This window comes from Marmota marmota, unplaced genomic scaffold (assembly GCF_001458135.2).
Source record: "Marmota marmota marmota unplaced genomic scaffold, marMar, whole genome shotgun sequence".
Taxonomy (NCBI): Eukaryota; Metazoa; Chordata; class Mammalia; order Rodentia; family Sciuridae; genus Marmota; species Marmota marmota.
The window spans coordinates 1,581,365-1,602,963 of NW_025999929.1; the positions used below are offsets into that span (position 1 = coordinate 1,581,365).

Genomic DNA, 21,599 nt, shown 5'->3' on the forward strand with positions numbered 1-21,599 from the left:
TGCTAGTTCATAAAAAGATCATATTTAATAAGAAAAAAACAATTTAAAGGCCCCAGAATTTAAGTTGTCTAAGTGACATAATTTCAAGTAAATATGTGAATATGTGATTAAAACATCTTGATTTCACAAAACCATTCAGAGGAGGCTTCGACAAAAGCAAAGCGGCCAAATCCCGGAGTGTCACGTCCCGGTTGCTACAAACCTGGCGGCCCTCGCTCCCGCCAGCGGGGACAAGGCAGTGGCGGCGAGGGTCACAGGGTACCGACTGGATTTGCCTGCCCCTCCCGGGTACATCCCAGCGCATGTCTCCGCCTGTAACCCCGCACCAGCCGGCGCCAAGCGGGACGACAGGTCGGAGGGCGCCGGGGCTCTGAGGCCGCGCTCAGGCATTGGGGTTGGTCCTCATGAGCTCCACGTCGGCGTGCACCATCTCCCTCACCAGCTCCTGCGACCGGAGACACAGGGTGGGCGGTGAGGGAGGAGCTTCTGCCACTCTCTCCGGGTGACACCCTCACCCCGGGTGGCGGCCCCAGAGAGGCCTCCCGCACCCCGCCCGCCGCCCCGGGCCGCCTCCGCCAGGCCCAGCCCTCCCTCCTCCCCAACCCGGCCCTCCCCGCCTCCCCGCCTGGGGCACCGCAGACGCCAGGCGAGGCCTTACCCAGAGCTGCTGCCCCAAGCCCCGGCCGACCTGCCCCGCAGCCAGCGACTCTGAGGATTCCGCCCGTGAAGGCGACACTTACATCAAAAGCGACCCGAGGCTTCCAGTTCAGCTTCTGTTTCGCTTTGGTGCAGTCTCCTTGCAGAAAGTCCTAGGGGAAGAGATGGATAAAGCGGGCGTGCGTGGGTCGCGCGGCGCGGACACCCAATGTCGCATTGCCGTCGGCCCGCGCGCTCCCTCCCAGCGCACAAGGCTCCCCCTGTCCCTTCTTACGGTCCCCTCCGGGCGCCTTCCATTGCGGCTCTCGGGAGCGGTAAATCCCAAGAAAGTGCTGCTCAAGCCAGCTAGGTCCGTGACAGCGATCAGTCCCAGCTCGCTCCAGCCACCTCCTCCGGCCCACCCCCTTCGCCCCACCGCGCCCCATCGACACTTAATGGCTTTTTTTTTTTTTTTAAACATTAAGTTGTCAGGGATGCTACTGTGAGAACTGTTTCGAATTACTGTACTTTTCAGACAAGAGGAGGAGTAAATCATCCCGAGCCCCCTCCCCGCCCCCTCGGCGATGCTGGGCTCGGGTGGTGGCGCGGGCACTGAGCGCCTGACCTCGGGTGCTCTTATTCCACCCAAAGCCACCAGCCACGCGGGGGCGGGACTCCTCTAGTAGAGGCGCAAGGTCCGGGGACCGGGTTCTGGGCGGTAGAAAGCAGCACGCTCCTCTTTAATGGACCCGTTGAGTGTCGATTCCCAGCCGGCAGCCTGGAGCAATTCTTCTCAGGCGGCAGCTGGGGATTTTCTGGCCAAGGTAAAGACAGCTCATGTTGCCTGCAGCACACTCACATGTTTATAAACCGAAACTGAAGTTTTATGAAGCAGTATTTACCCTTACCATCCAGGGGCACTAGGTCTACTATTCTACTATTCTGTTTTATTCTACTCCCTAGAAAATGCTGATCTCGATCCACTGCATTTCATACCCACTAACTAGTTGCAACCAGCAGTCTGAAAACATGGCTTTCCGAGGCCCTGAAGCTTCCTTAGCTTCGGTCCTTTCCATCAGCTTCCTTTTTCTCCCAATGCTCCCAAGCAACTCGGTGGAAGATCTAGCTAACTTTTCAAAGAACCTTCAGCTCTACACAAGAGGCGGGGGCTGCCATGTTCTTGATACTAGAGTTTCTCATCCCAGCCAAGAGGACCTTATCAAAATATATTTTAATAGGAGGCCAGTGGCTCCTGATCTGCCTGCTCAGCTTCTACCTTACAGGGAGGGAAACACAAACACGCCAGGATTTCATCGAGAGTTCTAGAGGAACAAGGGAAGTTCATTTCCACCCATTTAAGAGTCTTCCTTGGAAAGAAGACTGGTAAAAGGAAAGGGGTAGAGAAGAAATTAATCCTGCATCTCAGCCCTCTCTTACCAATTTGTTTATTACAAGTCTCTGAAGACTGATTTAGTTGAAGATTATGGAGAGAATTTCAAGATGAGGTGCAAGAAGAAGGAAAGGAAAGGAAGGGTGAATGAAGGAAGAAAGGAATAATCAGACAACAAAGACTCTGAGCTACATCATTTTTAGAAGAGATGAACACTGAGCTCTTTCATACTCTTATGTTTTCATCAAATAATACAGAATATATGAATCTTCAAATAGGCAGCAGAACATGCAGGTGGTATGAAAAGAGGCAATTTTTAAGGTGAGCAATACTCAAGATGCACACAGAAAGAAAATGTCTAAAACCAGTTACATCAAGTGAAAGTAACAGATAACCAAGCTGCAGTTGGAAGCCTTTCCTGCTTACTTGCTTCAGATTCCCCTGAACTTGGCAGGCATGGGGACTTTGTTCTAGATTTATGCCGGGGTGGGGCCTGTTGGCACTGCCCACTGGGTGCTCACCTTCTCTGCTCAGCCTTCTCCAATGGAAGCATGTCTGAAACCATGCTCTAGTAGAGGACATTTAGCCATCTTACTCCCAATCATCCATCACTGTGTTTTAGGCTTGAATAAATCAAACTCCCAAAGGCTTTGCATTTCACAATACACTGAAGTACCCATTTCCTCCCCAGAGTGTTAACAAGTTTTTTTTTTTTCCCCCCTTGCTGGCCTATATACAGATTCCTCAGGAAAGGTAGGATACAAAAATTAGTAATTAGCAATTTAACACAGTGCTACATGAGCTACCAATTTAAGTGGAAAACAAACCAAATAATTTATTTCTCTTTCCTTCCCCTAAATAAATGTGTATATATACTTATACAGTGCTTCTCTTTTACTATAAGAGCCACACAAAGATATTCATTCTTTTTCCCCAAAGGAAGCTGTGCAGTGTGCAGTCCTGAAGCAACCAACAGGGCCAGTCCCTCCCCTCCCTCCATCCTATAGAAGCTACACAGCTCAGAGAAACATGCTTATTGTTTAATCACATAACACTGGCTGTAAATCAACCAGCACTGCATAGGATGCAATTCATGGCTGTGAACTTATAGTTAGCAAAACCCTAAAACCCAGTTTGGCTTCACATGATCTCAGTAGGCTTGGGAAAGGGAGCTTTGTATTGTAATTATGTTTCCTGTATTTTTCTACAAGTAGCTCATAATATAAAAACAACCAGGGAACTACAATTAAGGAAAAAGAAAAATGGTTTTCAAAAGCTTAGAAACAGACATTGCTACCATACACTGTGAAAGTATTTCATTGAAACCAGAGACGAGCCCAGTTAAACTTCCCAATTTAGTTTGAGCACAGCTCTTACACTGCAGGCTAGCTGCTCCCTTCAACCTTCTGCCAAGGCTCTGTCTCCCTGAAATCTAATTAGACCAAGAACCCTTGAGAAAGAAGAGGATGAGGTCCCATCAGAACAAAAGAGTGGCCTTCCATGCCAGCACCACTAAGCTGACATCTGCTTGTGCCCAGTCAGTATGCTTATCTCCAATCAGCTTTTTAAATCCCAGAGCTAGGATGGAACCCAGAGCCTTGCACATGCTAGACAAATGAGCTGCACCCCTGGATCCCCAACCAACTTATAAAGAAAGATTAAGGACTTCCTATCTTGTTTTGTACTTAACTGTTCCTGAAGAAATTTAAGAAATTTCTTTTTCCTATGGTATCTTCTATAGTAAAGATCCAGTCATGGTTCATTTTGCAAGGTTTGGGGCACAGGCACAGTGACAGGGTCTAGGTGGTAGAGTGCACAAAGCTCTGGATGAGAGGTAGACACGGAGACATTTCTTTAAACTTGGCTTCCCCTGGCCTGTGGAGAAGTCATGTGGCAGAAACTGTATTTTTACAAGGCGTTCAAGTGCTAGATGCTCCTTTTATATTTAACTGTTCTTACAACTTTGGAACTTTTACAGACCCCCTCCACTAGGGCATGACCAACTCCTGAGGACAAGTGAGAGGGATGAGTTTATCTGTTTTGCTCTTTTTTTTTTTTTTTAAATTTCATTTGCTTCTTTAATTACAGGCTTAAAGATGTAGTATGACAACAGGGGCAAAAGCTGAACTAAAGTGATGATTTTATGTATAGTTTCCAGAAAGGACTCTGTGCACTGGGTGGTCTGGAGCTTTTCTGGAAGACAGAGAGAGAGAATGAACAAAGCTCTGAGAAAAATTTAAAGCATTTCTATGTGAATATGACATTTCCTGAACTCTGGCTTCTGGTGTCTTCACTGTTTTCATTGCTATTCCTTAGGTGAACTCTACAGTTTCAATATGTAATTTATTATTGTCAAATTCAATTAGGTTTAACTGAGCATTTTACAGCAGCCAACACGAGCAAAGGGAAACAAAAAAAAAATATGCCTCTGTCCAGACACCCCTTCCTTTCCCTCAGACTCCCTGACTGTTTTTTATTCATTTGACCTTTAGGAATTGTCCTCTAGCTACAGCGTGACCCTGAAGGCTCGGCACCCATGGTCAGAGCTGCACACAGCAGCCTGGCAGAAGGGCATGTTTTCTGCAGCAATTTTTCAGGCTTTCCTGGCTCATGTTCTTGTCATAGTGAACTGATAAAGTGCCAGACCAAATCCTGGAAAAGTCATTAAGCCAGTTCCTGAGGCCACAGTAGTTAACGGAAAATCCAGAAAAGGAGTGCCCACACTGCCATTATCTTCTCCCCTAACTATAGGTCCCTTTCCTCAAATATCTAGGGTCATCCCTTCTCATCTCAAGATAACAACACACCTTTAAATTACACTGGTTACTTTTTTTCCTTCCCCTAATCTTATTTTCATCATTCTTTACATGTTAAGTCCGTTTCCCACCACCCTACCTAAAATCACTGTAGGCAATGCTATTATGTAGATAGCACATGTATCCTATGAAGCACATAGCACATATTTTCTTTATTCTTTTCTTGTCTTTTTGAGGTACTGGGGATTGAACTCAGGGGCACTTCATCACTGAATTATATCCCCGAACCTTTTTATTTATTTATTATTTATTAAAATTTAAAAAAGAGTCTCACTAAGTTGCTGAGGTTAAGCCTCAAACTTGGCAATCCTTCTGCTTCAGCCTCCTGAGTAACTGGGATTGCAGGTATGTGCCACCACTCCTGGCAGGATAATGTTTCTAAGCCAGCAATCTCATTTCTTTTTTTTCCCTTTTTCACTGACTTTGTTTTGGGAAAATTTATTATTAGTCAAAATTACGTGTTGGATACCACATTTCCTCAATAGGTCTGCTGGTAAGGTTTGCAGAGAACATCTGTTGAGGTGGAGAGAAATTTTAAGAGTGTGAGTTCTCTTGGCAGGATGTTGTTAAATTTCTAATGTACATATTGAAAGAAATTGACTCTTGAGTGCTATAAATAAGAAGAAGGTGTATAGACAGAGGATGTTACTAAGGAAAACCAAGGCTGATGGAAACCAACGTTAAACATCTTTAGGAATTTAAGACATGGAGCTGTTAGTGGCACAAAAATATATTCATTTTTTCCTCCTATTTTTCTTAGAAAAGCAAAACGAGGAATAGCTCAGGTTCTAAGGGAATAAAAGAATGCCAATGAGGGGCTGGGGTTGTGGCTCAGTGGCAGAGTGCTTGTGAGGCACTGGGTTTGATTCTCAGCACCACATATAAATGAGTAAAACAAAGGTCCATTGACAACTAAGAAAAAAAAAATTAACAAAAAAGAATGCCAATGAATTAGGCTCTAGATCTAACTTTATGCTAATGTACAATGAGTAAGAAAGTTTTGCTCTTGGAGGTAATGCTTCTTTTGGAAAAGCCAGAACCATTAAAAACAATCCAAAACAACAAAACCCCAGGAAAAAGCTTTGAAATCACACGGCACAGCATATCCTAGTCAAGATTTAAGACAGGCAGCAGAGAGCAAGACGGGAAAAAGTGAAAAATGACGTCTGCACTGTACTTTCTTACTGGGTGCAGATTCAGCTCTTGTATCCCTCGGTTTAATCCTTCCCCTTTAATCCTTCCCAAGGAGAGTGAATCTCACAGCCCTAAGAAAGGCAAAGGCGGTGTTAAGACCGGTAATGAACATTTCCCCCCTCCTCTTGACTGCTGTATATCAGCACAAATTGAAGTTGAAGCCAGGCCTCTCCTTTAATGACAAGGGGTGATAAGAGACAAGAAGAAAACAGCAGGCCATCTCGTCTGCTCAGGAAGCGGGGCTCAGGGGGACTGTCCATCAGCAGGGGCTGACAGAGGGCCGTCAGAACTCCAACAATGCTCAGTCAGCCTCAGGGAAATCGAGTCAGTCAGCACTGGCTCCAGTGAGCCCACCGTGCACTGAGAGTGGAGCTAGAGCCCGGCAGGCAGGCCCTGCACAGAGGCCTGTCCTCAGCCACTGCAAAGAGGCTGCTGTATGGTCATGGCTGGGGGCAGCTCCTGCACAAGTGTCTTGGACTAAAACCACCATTGTGGCTGGGTACTCTCACTGTCACCTCCATTGGTGGGTTTACCTAAGCCCCCTTAAAAATGAGTCAGACATGCTAGAGGATGGTGCCTGGAGATATCTTTAAGATCCCAAGCCCCTTTTTTGAAGGAAGGGGTTACTTATTCTCAACTGGTTGAATTTGTCATTTGGGATCAGAAGCTATTCAGAGTCACTAAACAAAGAGAAAAACACATCCATCTTCATGTATGCCCCAGACAACTCATGAAAAGATCTAGCTAGTGAGGCGGCAGACCTTTCCTGGAAGGCGAACGAGGACATTTTCTTCATTAGGTGTGTACCTGTCAATACAGCACAGGTGTGGTTAAAAAAAAGGTATTCATTTCATAAAAGGAGAACTTAATTAATAGCACTAGTAGTGCAGCTTATATATGGATGCATCTTTTCATTTATATTTAAAAATATGGTTAGCATAAAAAGAAATGTAGATGGGCAAAATGTAAACAGCCCTTTTTTCTTTCCTAAGCAATACAGTATAACAACTTTTGATAGAGCATTTAGATAATATTAGGTATTATAAGTCACCTGGAGATGACTGAATATATACAGAAGGATGTGTGTAAATTATAGGCCATTTCATATAGGGAGCTTGAGCAGCTGTGGATTTTGGTATTGGTGGAGGTGGTCATAGAACCATTCCACCAGGGATAATGAGGGGTCACTATATTTAGGGGAAACACAGAAGTTAGGCCTATTAGTTTCCTTTTAAAATAGTTTTAAAAAACATTCTAGAGAAATCCCTTTCAGGCTGACAGGCTTGAGACATGAGCAGCAGTTCACTCTCCTCTGTGTAGTGGAATATATTCCCCTCACCATTCATGCCAAGTGACTTATAGCCTCTCTCCTTCAGACAGCAGCCTAGAGATTTCCTCACAGACACCGCTGGCTGCCCAGCCTTTGGGGCAGAGAGGTGGGGACACCCTAGAAAAGCTCCATCTACCCTGTCCATCCCTGTAGGATGATGGTAGTGGGGATTCCTGCTTGCAGCTGAGCAGAAGAAAGCATTTCTCAGAAGCTGTCCCTTTAAGCTTTTGGGAAGCAGCCTACTCATAGGTAGGTGTCTAATAGGTTACTTTAGACAATAAGCACATGAGATTTTGGGAAGTTGTCTTGCATCATACATGTTTATGTGATACTATGTGTCTTTGTTCTACATCTATAAGTTCAACAGCAGAATTAACTTTTTTGTTAACTTGACTTCTTGATTCTGGTACTTACAGTGGCATCAGCCTGGGGAAAGCGAGTTGAATTTCTGTAACTAGAGCCCTCTCTGGATTTCTTCACTGAACTTCGTTCAGACCAGCTGATGGGGGTGGTGGCTGACTCACAGTTGTAATGCAGGGACCATTTAATGAACTGGAGATAAGATTGTTAGTGACCTCAGCATTCCAGGCTTCAAAGTCAGCACCATCTTCCTAGGAAATTACTGGTTACTGTTAATAACTGGATCTAGGGTGTAAAGATTTACCATGCTGGTAGGAGGTGGCACAAACCCAGAGGAAAGGAGATAAAGCACTTTTAAGTGGACCTATTAGGGACTGTTGTGACATAATTGGCAAGTGGCATTCTGGACATAAGACGAAGGCTGCTTTTCTTTTGCCACTTAGTACTTTCTGCCCTCAAAGCACTTTAGAGACTTCAGTTAATTAAACCTGAAGACAATCACATTCAAGATGCAACTCAGGAGATCTTGTATCTATTTCAGGTACCTCTTTCCTAGAGATGAAAGTTCTGACAAAGTGTCTTGGAACTAAAAGCCAGATTCATCCAGCTTATCTTTAGCCTGCACCTTCTCATCCAGGAAGGGAGGCTTAGGCCACAGGGCATCCCGAATTGCACAAGACAAAGGGAATGTTCCTTAAGCTTGTTTCCTTCTCATTTGTTAGAAAATCTACCCGACTTCTTAGAAAATACCTCCTCCCCTGTTTTGTACATTAGTACTAAAGCACACTGTAAACAACATGAATTTCTCTACAATATAGATAGGACATTTTCTCCTTTGGGGATTTTCTCAGTTTATATAAGTATACTAAGGTCTTCCAACTGGAGAATTCTTGCTTCAATAATTTATCCATCCACCCATCTGTCCCTCCCTCCTTTTCTTCAAACAGAAATGACACAACAGGGTCTTTTGATAGTCACATTCCCTCAGTAACTTCTTCACTTCTAGGGCTACTAAGGCAACTGACATCAATGAACTTCTTGCTTTTTGGCTGTTTATTTCTGGGGACTTTTTGATGAAAAGTTAAGACCACTACTTTGACATCTGTTAGCAAGCTTCTAGAGAGACACAGAGAAAAGATGAGCAGTAAGATGGATGTATATGTTTCCCATGATGTCATTTATCTTCAGCTTGCTTCCTATTATCCTGGCTATCGGTGAGCTTCAACTGCCTGCCTGGGACCTATACAACATGGTTACCTAGCACTCTCTGTTTCATGTCTTCATAAAAAGAAACTGCATCTGTGGAGATATTTAATCTAAACCAATTAATTAATGTCATGAAGTTGTCTAGTGGTGGGGTTTTGGACTATGAAGGCGGGGTTTCTGATTCTTAGACCAGCAGTTAACAATACTCAAAGGACAAAACCTTCTGTAGAAGACAGTGTAAACTATAAACTTTATGTTATGTTAATTTGAGTGGCAAAGAGGTCTCTAGATAATACTGTGCCAGTATATGAGACTGTCTGAACACCCCAATGCTGGCTGAAGGAGCCAATACAGAAGAGCATGAGTCATGGGATTCATTATATGATCTGGAATAGTCAAATTCATCTATGGAGATAGGAATCATATCAGTGGTACAGGGGAGAGTGTAGGCTAGGAAGGTGTGGGAGGAGACTTTGGGGGTAATGGAATGTACTTTATATGGACAGGAGTGTCAGTTACAAAGTACATGCATTTGTCAGAATTAGTCAACCGGCATCATTAACATCCATACATTTCACTGTATGCAAATTGCATCTCAATAAAAATACCTTAGTCATCACCAACAACACAGAGACATCACCAGAGAGACCTGGATTCACATCATGGCTCATCTACTTAGCTGTTTCCTAACGTCTCTGCACTTTGCGTTTTAAATCTATAAGTTGGGGGAAACACTGATTACCCTGTAGCATTTTGGTGAGAATTCAAGATTACACATGAAAAATAGTTAGCACCACTTCTTGACGTTCGTCCCTCCCCCTCTTTTTGAGGTGCTGGGGATGGAACCCAGTGCCTCGAGCAAGTGCTCTCCCCCACTGAGCTACATTTCTAATTCATCCTACACAGGTTTTCTGTTAAGGCTAGCTTACTCCTTTAATTACTGAAATATAGGAAAAACTTGTTTTCATGCAGTGACATCATGGAGGAAGACATAAATTTTTTAGGTGGGTCATCCTTTGTTTTTTCTTTGACAGTCATATGCTACTTCTATCCTGCACTCCAACTGTGTGTGTGTGGGTGTGGGTGCTGGGGATTGATTGAACCAAGGGCCTTGCACATGCTAGGCAACAGCTCTAAGCTACATTCCCAGTCTCAGTTTTCTTTTTAGATCATTTTCTGAATAGTCATTACCAGAGTATAGAGAATTTTGTATTCTGCTTTTCTGCAATTATTGCACACATTTCACAACTCTTGATTGTCATCAGACACTGACTGCTTCAGGTACTGGGGAAGCACCTGTGGACAAGGCAAGGCCTTGGCTGTCATGGTGCTTATGTTCCACTGGGGAGAGATGGCAAAGGAGGGAACAGAGATGTGAGTGAGAGGAGGGAACTTGTGGAGAGCTGAAGGGCAACACTGATCAGGTGGGGAAGACATCTGACACAGGTAGCATCTCTGCTCAGAGATCTGAATGATGAGAAGAAGACCATCACATGGAGATTTGGATAAGGAGGTCTCTTAGGAGACATCTCAGGTGGGAAGTCCTTGAGGGAGCAGAGCCCCAGTGGCCATGTCTGCACCTCTGAGTGAGGGAGAGGAGCCCATATGAGGTTGGATAGAGACAAAAAGACAGATCATGGGGGCCTGGTTAGTCCCTGTTATAGGGCCCATGCCTTTCTTTGCAGAGACCTTGTTGTCACAAGACTTTACCCTTTGAGTCACACCCTACTGTCACTTAGAGTATTTGTAGCCTGTGGACCACAGTTAAAAAGCTGGTTGACTCAGTTGGATATAGACAGATGTTTGAGTTTCTGAGAAATGTGATTTTGTGTGTATGTGTGGTACTGGGGACTGAACCCAAGGCCTTGTTCATGCTAGCCAACAGCTCTACCATTGAGCTACCTCCCCAGCCCTTTTAATTTAAAAAATTGAGACAGGGTCTTGCTAAGTTGCCCAGGATAGCCTTGAACTTGTGATCCTCCTATTTCAGCCCCACCACATCTTGCCCAATTTGATTTTCGAAAAGTATGGGATTTACTTCTAGCTGTAAGTATATACTATTTTTTTTTTTTGTATTGGGGATTGAACCCAGGGATTCCTAACTACTGAGCCACATCCCCAGCCCTTTTTATATTTTATTTTGAGACAGGGTCTTGGTAAATTACCATGGGCCTCACTAAGTTGCTGAGGCTGGCTGAACTTGCAATCCTTCTGCTTTAGCCTCCTGAAGACATGTGCCACCACACTGGGTATGTATATATTATTTTGTCCTCATGGCCCACTCTAATACATGACCCTTCTCCATCCTAAAAAATTCTGTTAGTTTTTGATGTGTTTGGGCCACACAGCCTATAAATACCTGGTCACTCCTGTAGGAATTAAATCTGCATTACTGCAGTGGACAATCAGAATGATACACAGCTGCTCTGGAGGACCAGGGACTAAGGACCTGGATGTGCTACTCTGGCACCCACAGTAGTATGTGGTGGAAGGGCTGTCTTTTTTCTGGCCAGATAAGGACACAGTCAGCTTCTGAGGGCTACTGGATGCTGACATACCTTCACTTCCTCCCAGCTGGAATGAAGTTGGAACTCTGAGTTCCCCTGCCTGGCTGAGAAACCTCCTCCTCCTTCCTTACCAGCTCTCAAGAGGATGAGATACAGCACTGAAACTTGAGTTTAATTCTTTTTCTTTTAAACCATGCTCTGTATGTGTATGTGTGTGTGTGTGTGTGTGTGTGTGTGTGTGTGTGTGTGAAGTTCCACTCATCTACAGAGGAAGAATCTGCTTTTCTTTAAAACTGATCCTTTACATCCTGGCACCGAAAGCATGGAGTCTGGGCTTCTTCTGGGTCACTGGAGAGTTTGAACATAGGCGGCAAATGCTCTGATGGAAGTTTTCAAAGATGGCTACAGATGCTGCACCTGGACTAGAGGGGGCAGGGCAGGAAAGGAGGCTAGATAAGAGACCCTAGATGGTGGTGGCTGGATCAGAGGACTGCTGGGGGGGAATGCGGTTATGGAAAGATGTGGGTGAACTGTGGACCTTTTCTAGAGGTACAGCAAAAGATATATGTATAGACTACATGTGGGAGTAAGGGAAAGAGGATTCCCTCTCTCTCTTTTCTTTCAAAGGCACTGTATAAGTGTATAATGCTATAAGCAAAGTAGGAATGTACAGGGTATGAGTGTGACATTTTAGTACAATCATACCAGCATTATTATTATCATCACATTATCTCTTTTTCAAGGAAAACTCTTACTTCCAAGATTATAAAACAGGATTCTTAGCCAGGTATGATGGTGCACGTCTATAATCTGATCCTGGGAAGGCTGAGGCAGGAGGACTTCAAATCCAAGACCAGCTTCAGCAGCCTAATAAGACCCTGTCTCAAAATAAAAATAAATAAATAAATAAAAAGGGCTGGGGATGTAGGTCTGTGACAGAGCACCCCAAGTTCAATCCCTAGTACTGCAAAAAAATATAACCGAATAAAAAGAAAACCCTAAACACAACTACCGGGATTCTTTTAAAAGATTACTTCTGTGAAATAACTGAGGACCTCTTATATTGTTCCATGGAACACACTTTCACATTTGGGACCTTGATTTGATGCCAAAGCCTCTCAGCTGAGGAAGTCTGTTTAACTCTGAGAAAGTAGCTCGGTTTCCACATGTCCTGGCTATGTTCATGTGAACGGAAGGTGGAGGGGCCTGGCTCACCTTCTTCCATGACCCCAGCTGACATACAGCTTCACCCAGGTCCCAGGACAAGTGAGGAAAGGGTTAAGTGAAGCTGTGTCCCCTGCACCCTACCAACACGTCCCACTTTTATCCTCCAGCTTGCAGCAGGAGGAAGTCCGAGAGGTGGCCTTTCACATGACATCATAAAAACCTGATTTATCACCAGCCACCAAACATCTAGAAAATCATAACATCCTTTCAGGAAAATGCAGTGGAAAATAATCAGGTTGACTTTGATGAAAGCTTTGGTGGGGACTCCATGTGTGACATTCTGTACAGTAACCCTTGGCAGGTGCTTTGTTTGCCTTCAGCACCAGCCTCACTGACAAGGCCCAGTGTCCAAGCCACACAGCGGCCCATGATGGAGCATGGCTTTATTGTCCACAGATAAAACAAGTCTGGATCAATCACACTCTGCCAGCTTGCCTAAAACAACACCTCAGTGAATGTGAACACACTCTGAAAGTGATGGTCTGTCCAGATGTGAGAGATTATTGATTATGGGATCATAAAAAGTCATGCCTTGTTATATAACCCTCTGAGATACCATAGGAGCCAGGCCACAGCATCTTCTGTATGAGCTAATGACCTACTTTGAACTAAGCCTGTCTTTATTTACTTATTTGCAGCATGGGGAATTGAACCCAGGGCCTCATGCATGCTAGGTAAGCAGTCTACCACTGAGCTACACCCCTATCCCTAAGCCTGTCTTTAGGACCTACCCCTTGCCTCACGTTTTCTACACAGTATTTCCAGAGTAGTGCACCACTATAGCATTGTTCCAAATAAGAAAAGGGGGCTAAGAGATTACAGGGCAGGGGCACTGTGAAATGTTAGGAAATAAAGGGATGAGTTCCTCATGCCACAAGGAACCTTCCCCAGGAATGTCTGTATCTCCCTATTGCTTCTCTTGCTCAGTAAGTTGGTAAACCACCAAGCAGGAACCTCTTCTTTGATGTACACAATGTGCTCTGCAAATAAACACAGGAAAGAGGGACTGAGTGGCCTGCAGACTAAGATGGCTCTAGAATTCTGGCCACATCAATTCTATAAAAGCCTGCTGGCACAGAAAGTAGACCTATCTTTGCAGAGTGAGGTCAGTTTTGAAGGGCTTGGGATTCTTGAGTCTTGGGGAATAAAGATGCTGCAAAGCTTAAGCCATAGCTGAAAACAGAGTAATCTGGGTTTTTAGGTTGCCAGAAATGAAACTTGGGCCCAAAGTTACTTTCTCTTCATTTTACAGTTAACCCAACCACTTTGGGGCACAGCACCAAAGGGTTGAGTGAGCAGACATAGTCTCCAGCACTTCCCTGGCCACCCTGAAGATTCCCAGAAGATTGGTGCAGGTGTGGCCCCCAATAGGTATGTGTCTGCCATGGCTGAGTAGCTCAGAGCCTGGCCTGATACCATCAGCCTAGGAGAGGGGACACCCATGGCCACTCAGGCAGTTTTTACTATGATTCCATAAATCTATGCAGGTCTGATTTCTTAACTGCCTTATCTTCCCAAGGAACTGGAACTGCACCTTCTCTGAACTTACTCCCATGCCCAGGACCATCTTCTGGCCTATCACTAGTCCTCTTTCCATAGTGGCTGTGGTGGCCTAACAGCAGGACTCAAGTTCTCCTCTAGATGTGCACAGTCTGGCTTATTCTTAGCACTGAGTATGTCAAGCTGGGTAGCCAGGGGAGCCAGGTGACTTACTATACAGTCTGGTGGTAGAAAGTGGTGACAGGCTTCTCCTGGCCTGACCCCCTGCACCTCAGCCCAGTAAGGCCTTCTCAGGCATCTTATATATCCTGTGGTAAGTTTGGAGCACTAGTTTCCTCAGGGTCTTGTTCAGCACACTAATACCAAACCCAGGCCTATTCCACATAGATAGCACCAGGACACAGGCCTGAGTTTGGAATAGTGTGTTGAACAAGGCCTGGAGGGGACTGGTGCTCCACACTCTTCCCATGAAAGCATGCCTGGACAATTTGGGAATTATTCCCTATGACACTTGGAGTGCTTCTGCTAAACTGTGGTTGTAAAATGGATGCTCTTGGAACCTTACTGCCTTGAGTGATGCATGTCACTGATATACTCATATAATAAAAGTAAGTGGCCTGTCCTGCTGGAGACTGTGGCTGCGCCCCTGTCTTTGTTCAGGGGCTTGTGCATGAGGTTTCTTCTACAGCGGGCAAGTATGCCCACCCCCAGATATTCAGAACGGGTTCTCTACTGGTTCAATGGTGGAACTGGGGATCCTTTAGAGCCAACGATAGGAACACCTTTTTATTGAACTTCTCTTTTGTGTTATGTACAAAATAATTGCACACCCCACAATGTTCAACTGCCAATAGTTCTACATGGCAGATAAGGAAACTGAGACTCTGATAAATTAGGTGACTTGTCCACTGCCACTCTGTGGTGGAGTGTGGACTCAAACCCAGACTTGTCTTACTCCAAAGACTAGGTTACTAGCCCATTAATCTAGACTGCTTCCCTCAGAGGTCTTCTCTCTTTAAAGTGGGCTAATAGTTGAGAAGAGCAACATGCAAAGCCATGCATTCACCCCAAACAGAAGCTCTGGGGAAGGATGAAGTGTGTTTCCCAGAAAAGAACTTGTTAAAGACAGAGACTGAAAAAGGAAATTCAGTTTTCCTCCACAGAGGTCCAGAAACAAGAAGGCTGATGGTTAGATTACTTGTATAGATTTGATTAGGGTAGATAAGGGTAGGAGCCAAGAATCAAAAAACAAAAAGGGCCCCATCAAGAGATTCTAGCCTGAAATAAGCATAGGACTTCCTCAAAGCAGTGTACTGTGAAAAAGCTTCCTACAGTCCTGTTTTGTTTTGTTTTTTTTTTTTTTTTGATACCAGGGATTGAGTTCAGGAGCACTCAATTATTAAGCCACATCCCCAGTCCAATTTTGTATTTTATTTAGAGACAGGTTCTCACTGACTTGCCTTGTGCCTCACTGTTGCTGAAGCTGGTTTTGAACTCGTGATCCTCCTGCCTCAGCCTCCCAAACTGCTGGGATTACAGATTTGCACTACCATGCCTGGCTAGTGTTGGGTTTTAAGCACAAAAATAACTTCATTGTTTTTTTTTTCCAACTAGAGATGAATGCTTTTACAGAGGCATTCTTGGTGGAAGAGAAAGCAACTTTGATTGTTTAAAATGGTTAATGTAACTTTGTCAAAAACAATTATCAAGCTGGGCATGGTGGCACATACTTGTAATCCCAAGCAGTTTAGGAGGCTGAGGCAGGAGGATTACAAGTCCAAAGCCATCCTCAGCAATTTAGTGAAGCCCTAGATAATTTAGCAAGCCCCTGCCTCACAATAAAAAAGTTAAAAGGGCTGGGGATGTAGTTCAGTTGTAAAGCACCCCTGGGTTTAATCCCCAGGACCCAAACAAAAAACAAAACAAAACAACAACAATAAAATGCCCAGGAAAAAAAAAAAAGAACCAAAAAAAAAAAAAAAACAACAACAATCAATTCTTCAAGTGCCATCAGGAATGATCTTGATCCTGGATTTTGTATTTATGAGTAGAGAGACACCACACCATCTAGCTGTGGAAGGATTTTTTCTATGTGCCCCTGACAGTACAAGGCCATGACTTTCCCAGTGGAGTTAGCTGGCAGAATTAGGTTTTGTGGCAGATTCTTCAAGGAACTGCTGCTTTCCAGGACCACAAGGAATACTAAGAACTGCCTGGCATGGGAGCGCTGGAGCTTGGGAAACTTCCAAAGGGCCTTTGCTTGGAATCTGATCCCATCAGAACACCCTTTTCTATGAAAAGACTTCAATGCACAGAACTGAAATGTAGAGTCGGCCACCACCATGACTGCTGCAAACGGAAACCTGCTTCTCCTTCAGGGGAGGAACTCTTCTGTTGTCAGGGTCTGCAGCGTAAAGGATCCATTAGCAGAGCCTGTGCACCTGGATACAAAGGAGTAGGATGAGTCTGAAGACCATGAAGTAGTGAAAGACTCTGTCAAAACCTACTTACTTCTTGAGTTTGAGTAGTCAAAGTTCAGGAAGAAAGGGATCCTCAAATCATCACCGCCACAGTAACAGAAGTAATGATAGTAAAAGTTATCACAAAGGACCTTCCAATCTATTTTCTCATGGAATCCTGGCAACATTCATTCACTCATACACTCAACAGTCATAAATACCTGGCCTGCAGGAGCTCAAGGTCAGTGATGGAGACTTAACAAACAGATGGTGACAGCAGACATGTGCCATGCGTGGGGTAAGTGACAGAGAGCAGGGGACAGACTTGGAGTGAGTAGAAGGCACAGGGATAGCACTGAGACTTGAAAATGGACACAGGAGGTTGGAGAATAAGCTGCTGTGTTAATCAGCCTCTGAAGCAACTGCAGAAATAAATAATAGGATGACTTGTCTAACACTTCCCCCTGGGAAAAGTGCCAGGACTAAGCTGCTTTCACAGAGCGACAGAGGGGGTGGTTTGCTGCCCAGTGAGGCAAGGGGGTTCAGGAAATGCTTCCCAGAATAGATGTCCTCTGAATTGGGCCATGAGGACTGAGCAGGAGGCAGGAAGGCCAAGAGCGAGGGTGAGGCTGCCTGGGTATAGGAACAGGAGTTCTAGGGCCCAGATGGGTTTGAGAGCCTCCCAGGAATTGCCATGAGCTGGGTATGGCATGGGAGTGGAGTGGGCTCTCCTCTTCTGCTGGGTGTAGCCCCAGGTGTACAGCAGTCAGCACTAGCTTAATATGAACTTTGGTATCATATCTAGGCTGAATCCCATTTTGCCATGAATACAAACCTCACTTGGCCTCACTTACAACCTGTTACATTACACCTATCAACGATGAAGAGGAGGGACAAGTGGCTGATGTTGAGCAAATACTCAAAAAATAGCAGCTACCGTCAGCATAGAACTTTATGGCTCTGTCAAGGTCTAGGAAATCAAGTTATGTCTCTTGGATGGATACTTGGGTCCTCCACACTAGTTCTGCAAACTTAGTGCCAGTAGTCCCCTATGTGAACCTTCAACCTGAAGTCCCCTTTCCTCATGCAGATAATTCCCGAGAGCCTAAAACATTCTCTGTCCTCATTTATTTAAGCCCATGAAAAAGCACATGGGATTTAGAGTCAGAGACTTAGGTTAAAATTCCAGATCCATCAGCATTTACTGGGTGAGTCTCAGCTCCTCACTTGTGCCACCACCTGTAGAGTGGTACAGATGTGATGTGCCCAGTGCCTGTCACACAGCCTCACACTTGCTCACTCTCCTTCCCTTCACATTCCTCTATCTTCAGCCTCAACCATATCCTCCTACTTCACACTCATTCCTACCTCCTTCTCTGTTGGCCACCCCCGGCATGAGGCACATGTCAGTAGGGCCACCCACGCATAGGTCAGATAAGGCCACAGCTCTGGGTGACAGTTTAGGAGTTAATAACATTTCTTATGAACTGCAGGGTGGGTTGACTCAAGGTGTGGTCTCAGATGACCTTGAATACACGGTGGCATCCCCATAGCACTGCTGCAGGGATGCTGACCCAGCAGCCAACATGACCAACAGATGTCTCATGCTCCATTATGGCAGTGCTGGATATACAAATAAGCAAGGAAAAACCATTGGGAATGGAATCAGGAATGCTGCCAAGGTGAAGTTCAGGCAGAACACTGATGGGCAGCTATGGGAAACCTGTGGATAGGCATTCCAGGTGGAGGAAGCCTTTTGGGCTGGACCTTAAGTGACTGGGTGGTCAGAGACCCTGAATTTCAGAGTGACTTCTGAGGATGAGGTGAGGGAAGTTGTTACAGGTGGAGAGAACTTCAGGGTGTGATAATGATCCATGATTTTGTTAAGGAAGAGCCCTGTATAATTTCTTTCTCTGGGCACTTGTCAAATCCTCTGCTTGCAGGCGAATTTGGGGGACCCCCTTGGAGAATGCTGGTAATCAGTCTGGACTCATTTTAGATGTCCTGGATCATCCTGTCTCTGTCAGGAGTTCCAAAGCCTGGAAGGCTTAAGAGGATCCACAGGGCTCACTCAGTCTTCATCTTTTTGTGTGCACCAGAGTTACTGGGGGACATGAGTCAGGGCTGATTGTTTTATGTTCCTCAGGGACAACCTATGTCACTATCACCATGCTAGAAAGAGAAATGGAGGTAAATATCCTCTGCCAATTGATGGCATGCAGAAAGTGCCTAGGGGAGATCCTAACTGGGTCACAGATGGAGTCTGACTTTCAGGAGAAAAGATTTATCTTCTATCAAGGAGAAAAGGTCAGGGTGCAGTACAGCTCAGTAAGTGTCTTCCTGACCCTTGACCCCTCAAAACTGGGCAAGAATGGAGTTTCACAACTGGCACGGAAAAGGCCCATTGCCGTCTGGGCAGGTGCGCAGTTCCGAGCATCATGCTTCAGCAAGCCACTTGCTTGTGGCTCATTTCTCTTGGTTGAAATTTTAGAAGGAAAAATTCATGTTGAGAGTCTGTTGATGTCTCTGAGCATCTCTTGGATGGTACCTGGAGTTGGCCCCTCCTATAGGCTACTTCTTAATCCCCATGAGCCTTATTTAGGACACCTGGGGTACCACAGGTATGGTGGGGAGGGACTCAGAGGACCTGGAAGGTTTGCTGGTGACCACAGAGCCAGGGCTTGAATAAACCAAAGCACTCTGCTGCCTTGTGCTGCCTCTCTGTGACAGTTTGCTGGGGGCCTGGAAATTACATGTGGCATGGCCACCAGCATAGCCACTACCACTGCCATTTCTGCGCCTGCACCTTGTGCTCTGTGTCCCTCACATCAGCTGTCTTCTTCTAGCTGTCTGCAGCAAAGGCTGTCACCTCCATTGTTGCAGGCGAGGAAGCTGAGGCTTAGGGAATGACTTGTCATAGTCTGTGAGTGGGGATGGGCCGATGACTTTCATTCTACTTTACTCCTCCACCTTTGTTATTAACCCCTGTACTCCTTCTTCCAAAGCCAACAAAAGCTCCCACAGGCAGAGACTGTGTGGTCTTCATTTTTAATGACCACCTCTAGTGCCTGGCTTGGCCTCCCTCGAGTAGCAGCTCTGAAAATCACCTATGGAAGCTGTCTTGATGGCAGAGAGAGAGAGAGAGAGAGAGAGAGAGAGAGAGAGAGAGAGTTTCAACCACTCTGCAAGTGGGTGTCTTTTATTTCCCATGCTGCCTTGTGCATGGTGTCTTAAGTCCCATGTGGCAGGGCCATTCTACCCCTCTCCTCTAGGTCCCTGAGCTCTCTGCCCTCCCCAGATTTCTTTCTAAAGCTTCCTGTGCCTAGTGTTCCCACACTATCCTCACTCATCTCTCTTCCCCTTCCCTTCTCCCCAAGCCATAGTTTCTGCTCCTGGCTTCCTGCAGTTTCTCAGGGGTGGCTCTTTTCTGCCCTTGATTTCAGCTGTCATACTGCACAAGGACACTATGACCATGATCTCCATCTTCAGTGTTCTCTCCCCCATGCCAGTTCTGCACTTTTTTCTTCCTTGCTCTACAGCTGCAGTTCAAAGCCCCTGTGTCTCAGACAGCCCTTTTGGTAAGAAGTCTCTCTACACACAACCCTGCTTCACATTCTCACAGTGGCCTCTTCATTTCCCGGAAGGCTTTTCCATAGTCTGTTTTGTCAGTTAACACGATGTCCTGCCTTTGTCCACCCTAGAATGTAAGCCCTGCGAGGCCAGGGCTGTATTTGTCTTATGTCCTCTATCATCAGGGTCTGACCTCTAGGAAGCACTCGACTGTATTTGCTGAATGGAAAAAAGGGATGTTTAAAACCGATGTCAAGCGGGGCACAGTGGTACACACTTGTAATCCCAGTGACTCAGGAGGCTGAGAAAGGAGGATCACAAATTTGAGGATTGCCTCAGCAATTTAGCAAGCTAACCCTTATCCTAAAATAATCAAAAGGGCTGGAAATGTAGCTCAGTGTTATATCATCACTGGGTTCAACCCTTATTACCAAGAAAACACAACAAAAAAAACCCCAAACACAAACCAACAACAACAACAAAAAATTGATGTCAATATATTTTCCCCCAAGCAAATAATTCGTACTGCATTGTTACCATTCCTGCCCTCTCCCTCACTCAGGCTTAAAACGTTGATCACCTTCAGTCCCTTCTCTTGTATTCTGCCCACGTGTTTCACTCCCGAATTTTTTCCAGCATCACCATGTTGACCTAAGCATCAGTGACCAGATATCTGCACAATGACAGCATTTTCTCCCTCACAGACCAGTCCTTCCCCTGTTCTGGGGTCCCCAACTCTCAGTGGGACCCTATCCATGCCTCCTGTAGCTGTTCTGTGACATCCCCCAGTCGAGATAATTACTTGCCAAATAAAATTCCAACTTTTACCTTGGCTTTCAATATATTTGACAATTGATTCCAACCTCCTTTTCCAGGTTCATTTCCCCTTCCTTTCAAAAGACATCCTGCATTCTGGACAAGTCAGATTAACCAGGAACTCAGCACATGCTGAGGACATCCCCTGTGCCTAGTGGTCCCACACTTTCCTCTGCACTCTGCTGCATATTGAGACACTTGCTGAAGTAGCATCGATGAAATACATGCCACTTTCCAGGTCTGGGTGTGAACAGTCAGCGAACTGTGGTGGGGAAGACACTTTCGAAAGCCAGATCTGAGGAGCTTATCAACCCCAATCAGTTTTTCTCAAGCAGACCACCTTGACAGCTCCCTTGGGCATGGGAGTTTGGGCCACCTGCCCTTCTCTGGCCTTGCTGAGCTGGAGCCAAGGAAGAAAGCTCTGACTGCTTTGCATAAAGGTGACATAAGCTGGTTAGGAAGCTGTGTGGGTGGCAGAGGGAGAGGTCCAATTTTATATAAAATTTCTCTCTCTCTATATATATGTACTTATACACACACACACACACACACACACATATATATATATATATATATATATATATATAA

At 45.3% G+C, this 21,599-nt stretch overlaps 1 protein-coding gene across 1 annotated transcript in view; it reads right to left on the reverse strand.

Annotated features, from left to right (window-relative positions):
- Positions 1 to 21,599, reverse strand: part of Gmds (GDP-mannose 4,6-dehydratase) — a 624,102-nt gene continuing 602,503 nt past the window's right edge. Inside the window, exons 11-12 of the mRNA XM_048800496.1 lie at positions 741 to 809; positions 1 to 445 (exon numbers count right to left, since the gene is read on the reverse strand). Coding sequence (XP_048656453.1) covers positions 383 to 445; positions 741 to 809 — 132 coding nt within the window. The 3' untranslated portion in view covers positions 1 to 382. The remainder of the gene's footprint in view (positions 446 to 740; positions 810 to 21,599) is intronic.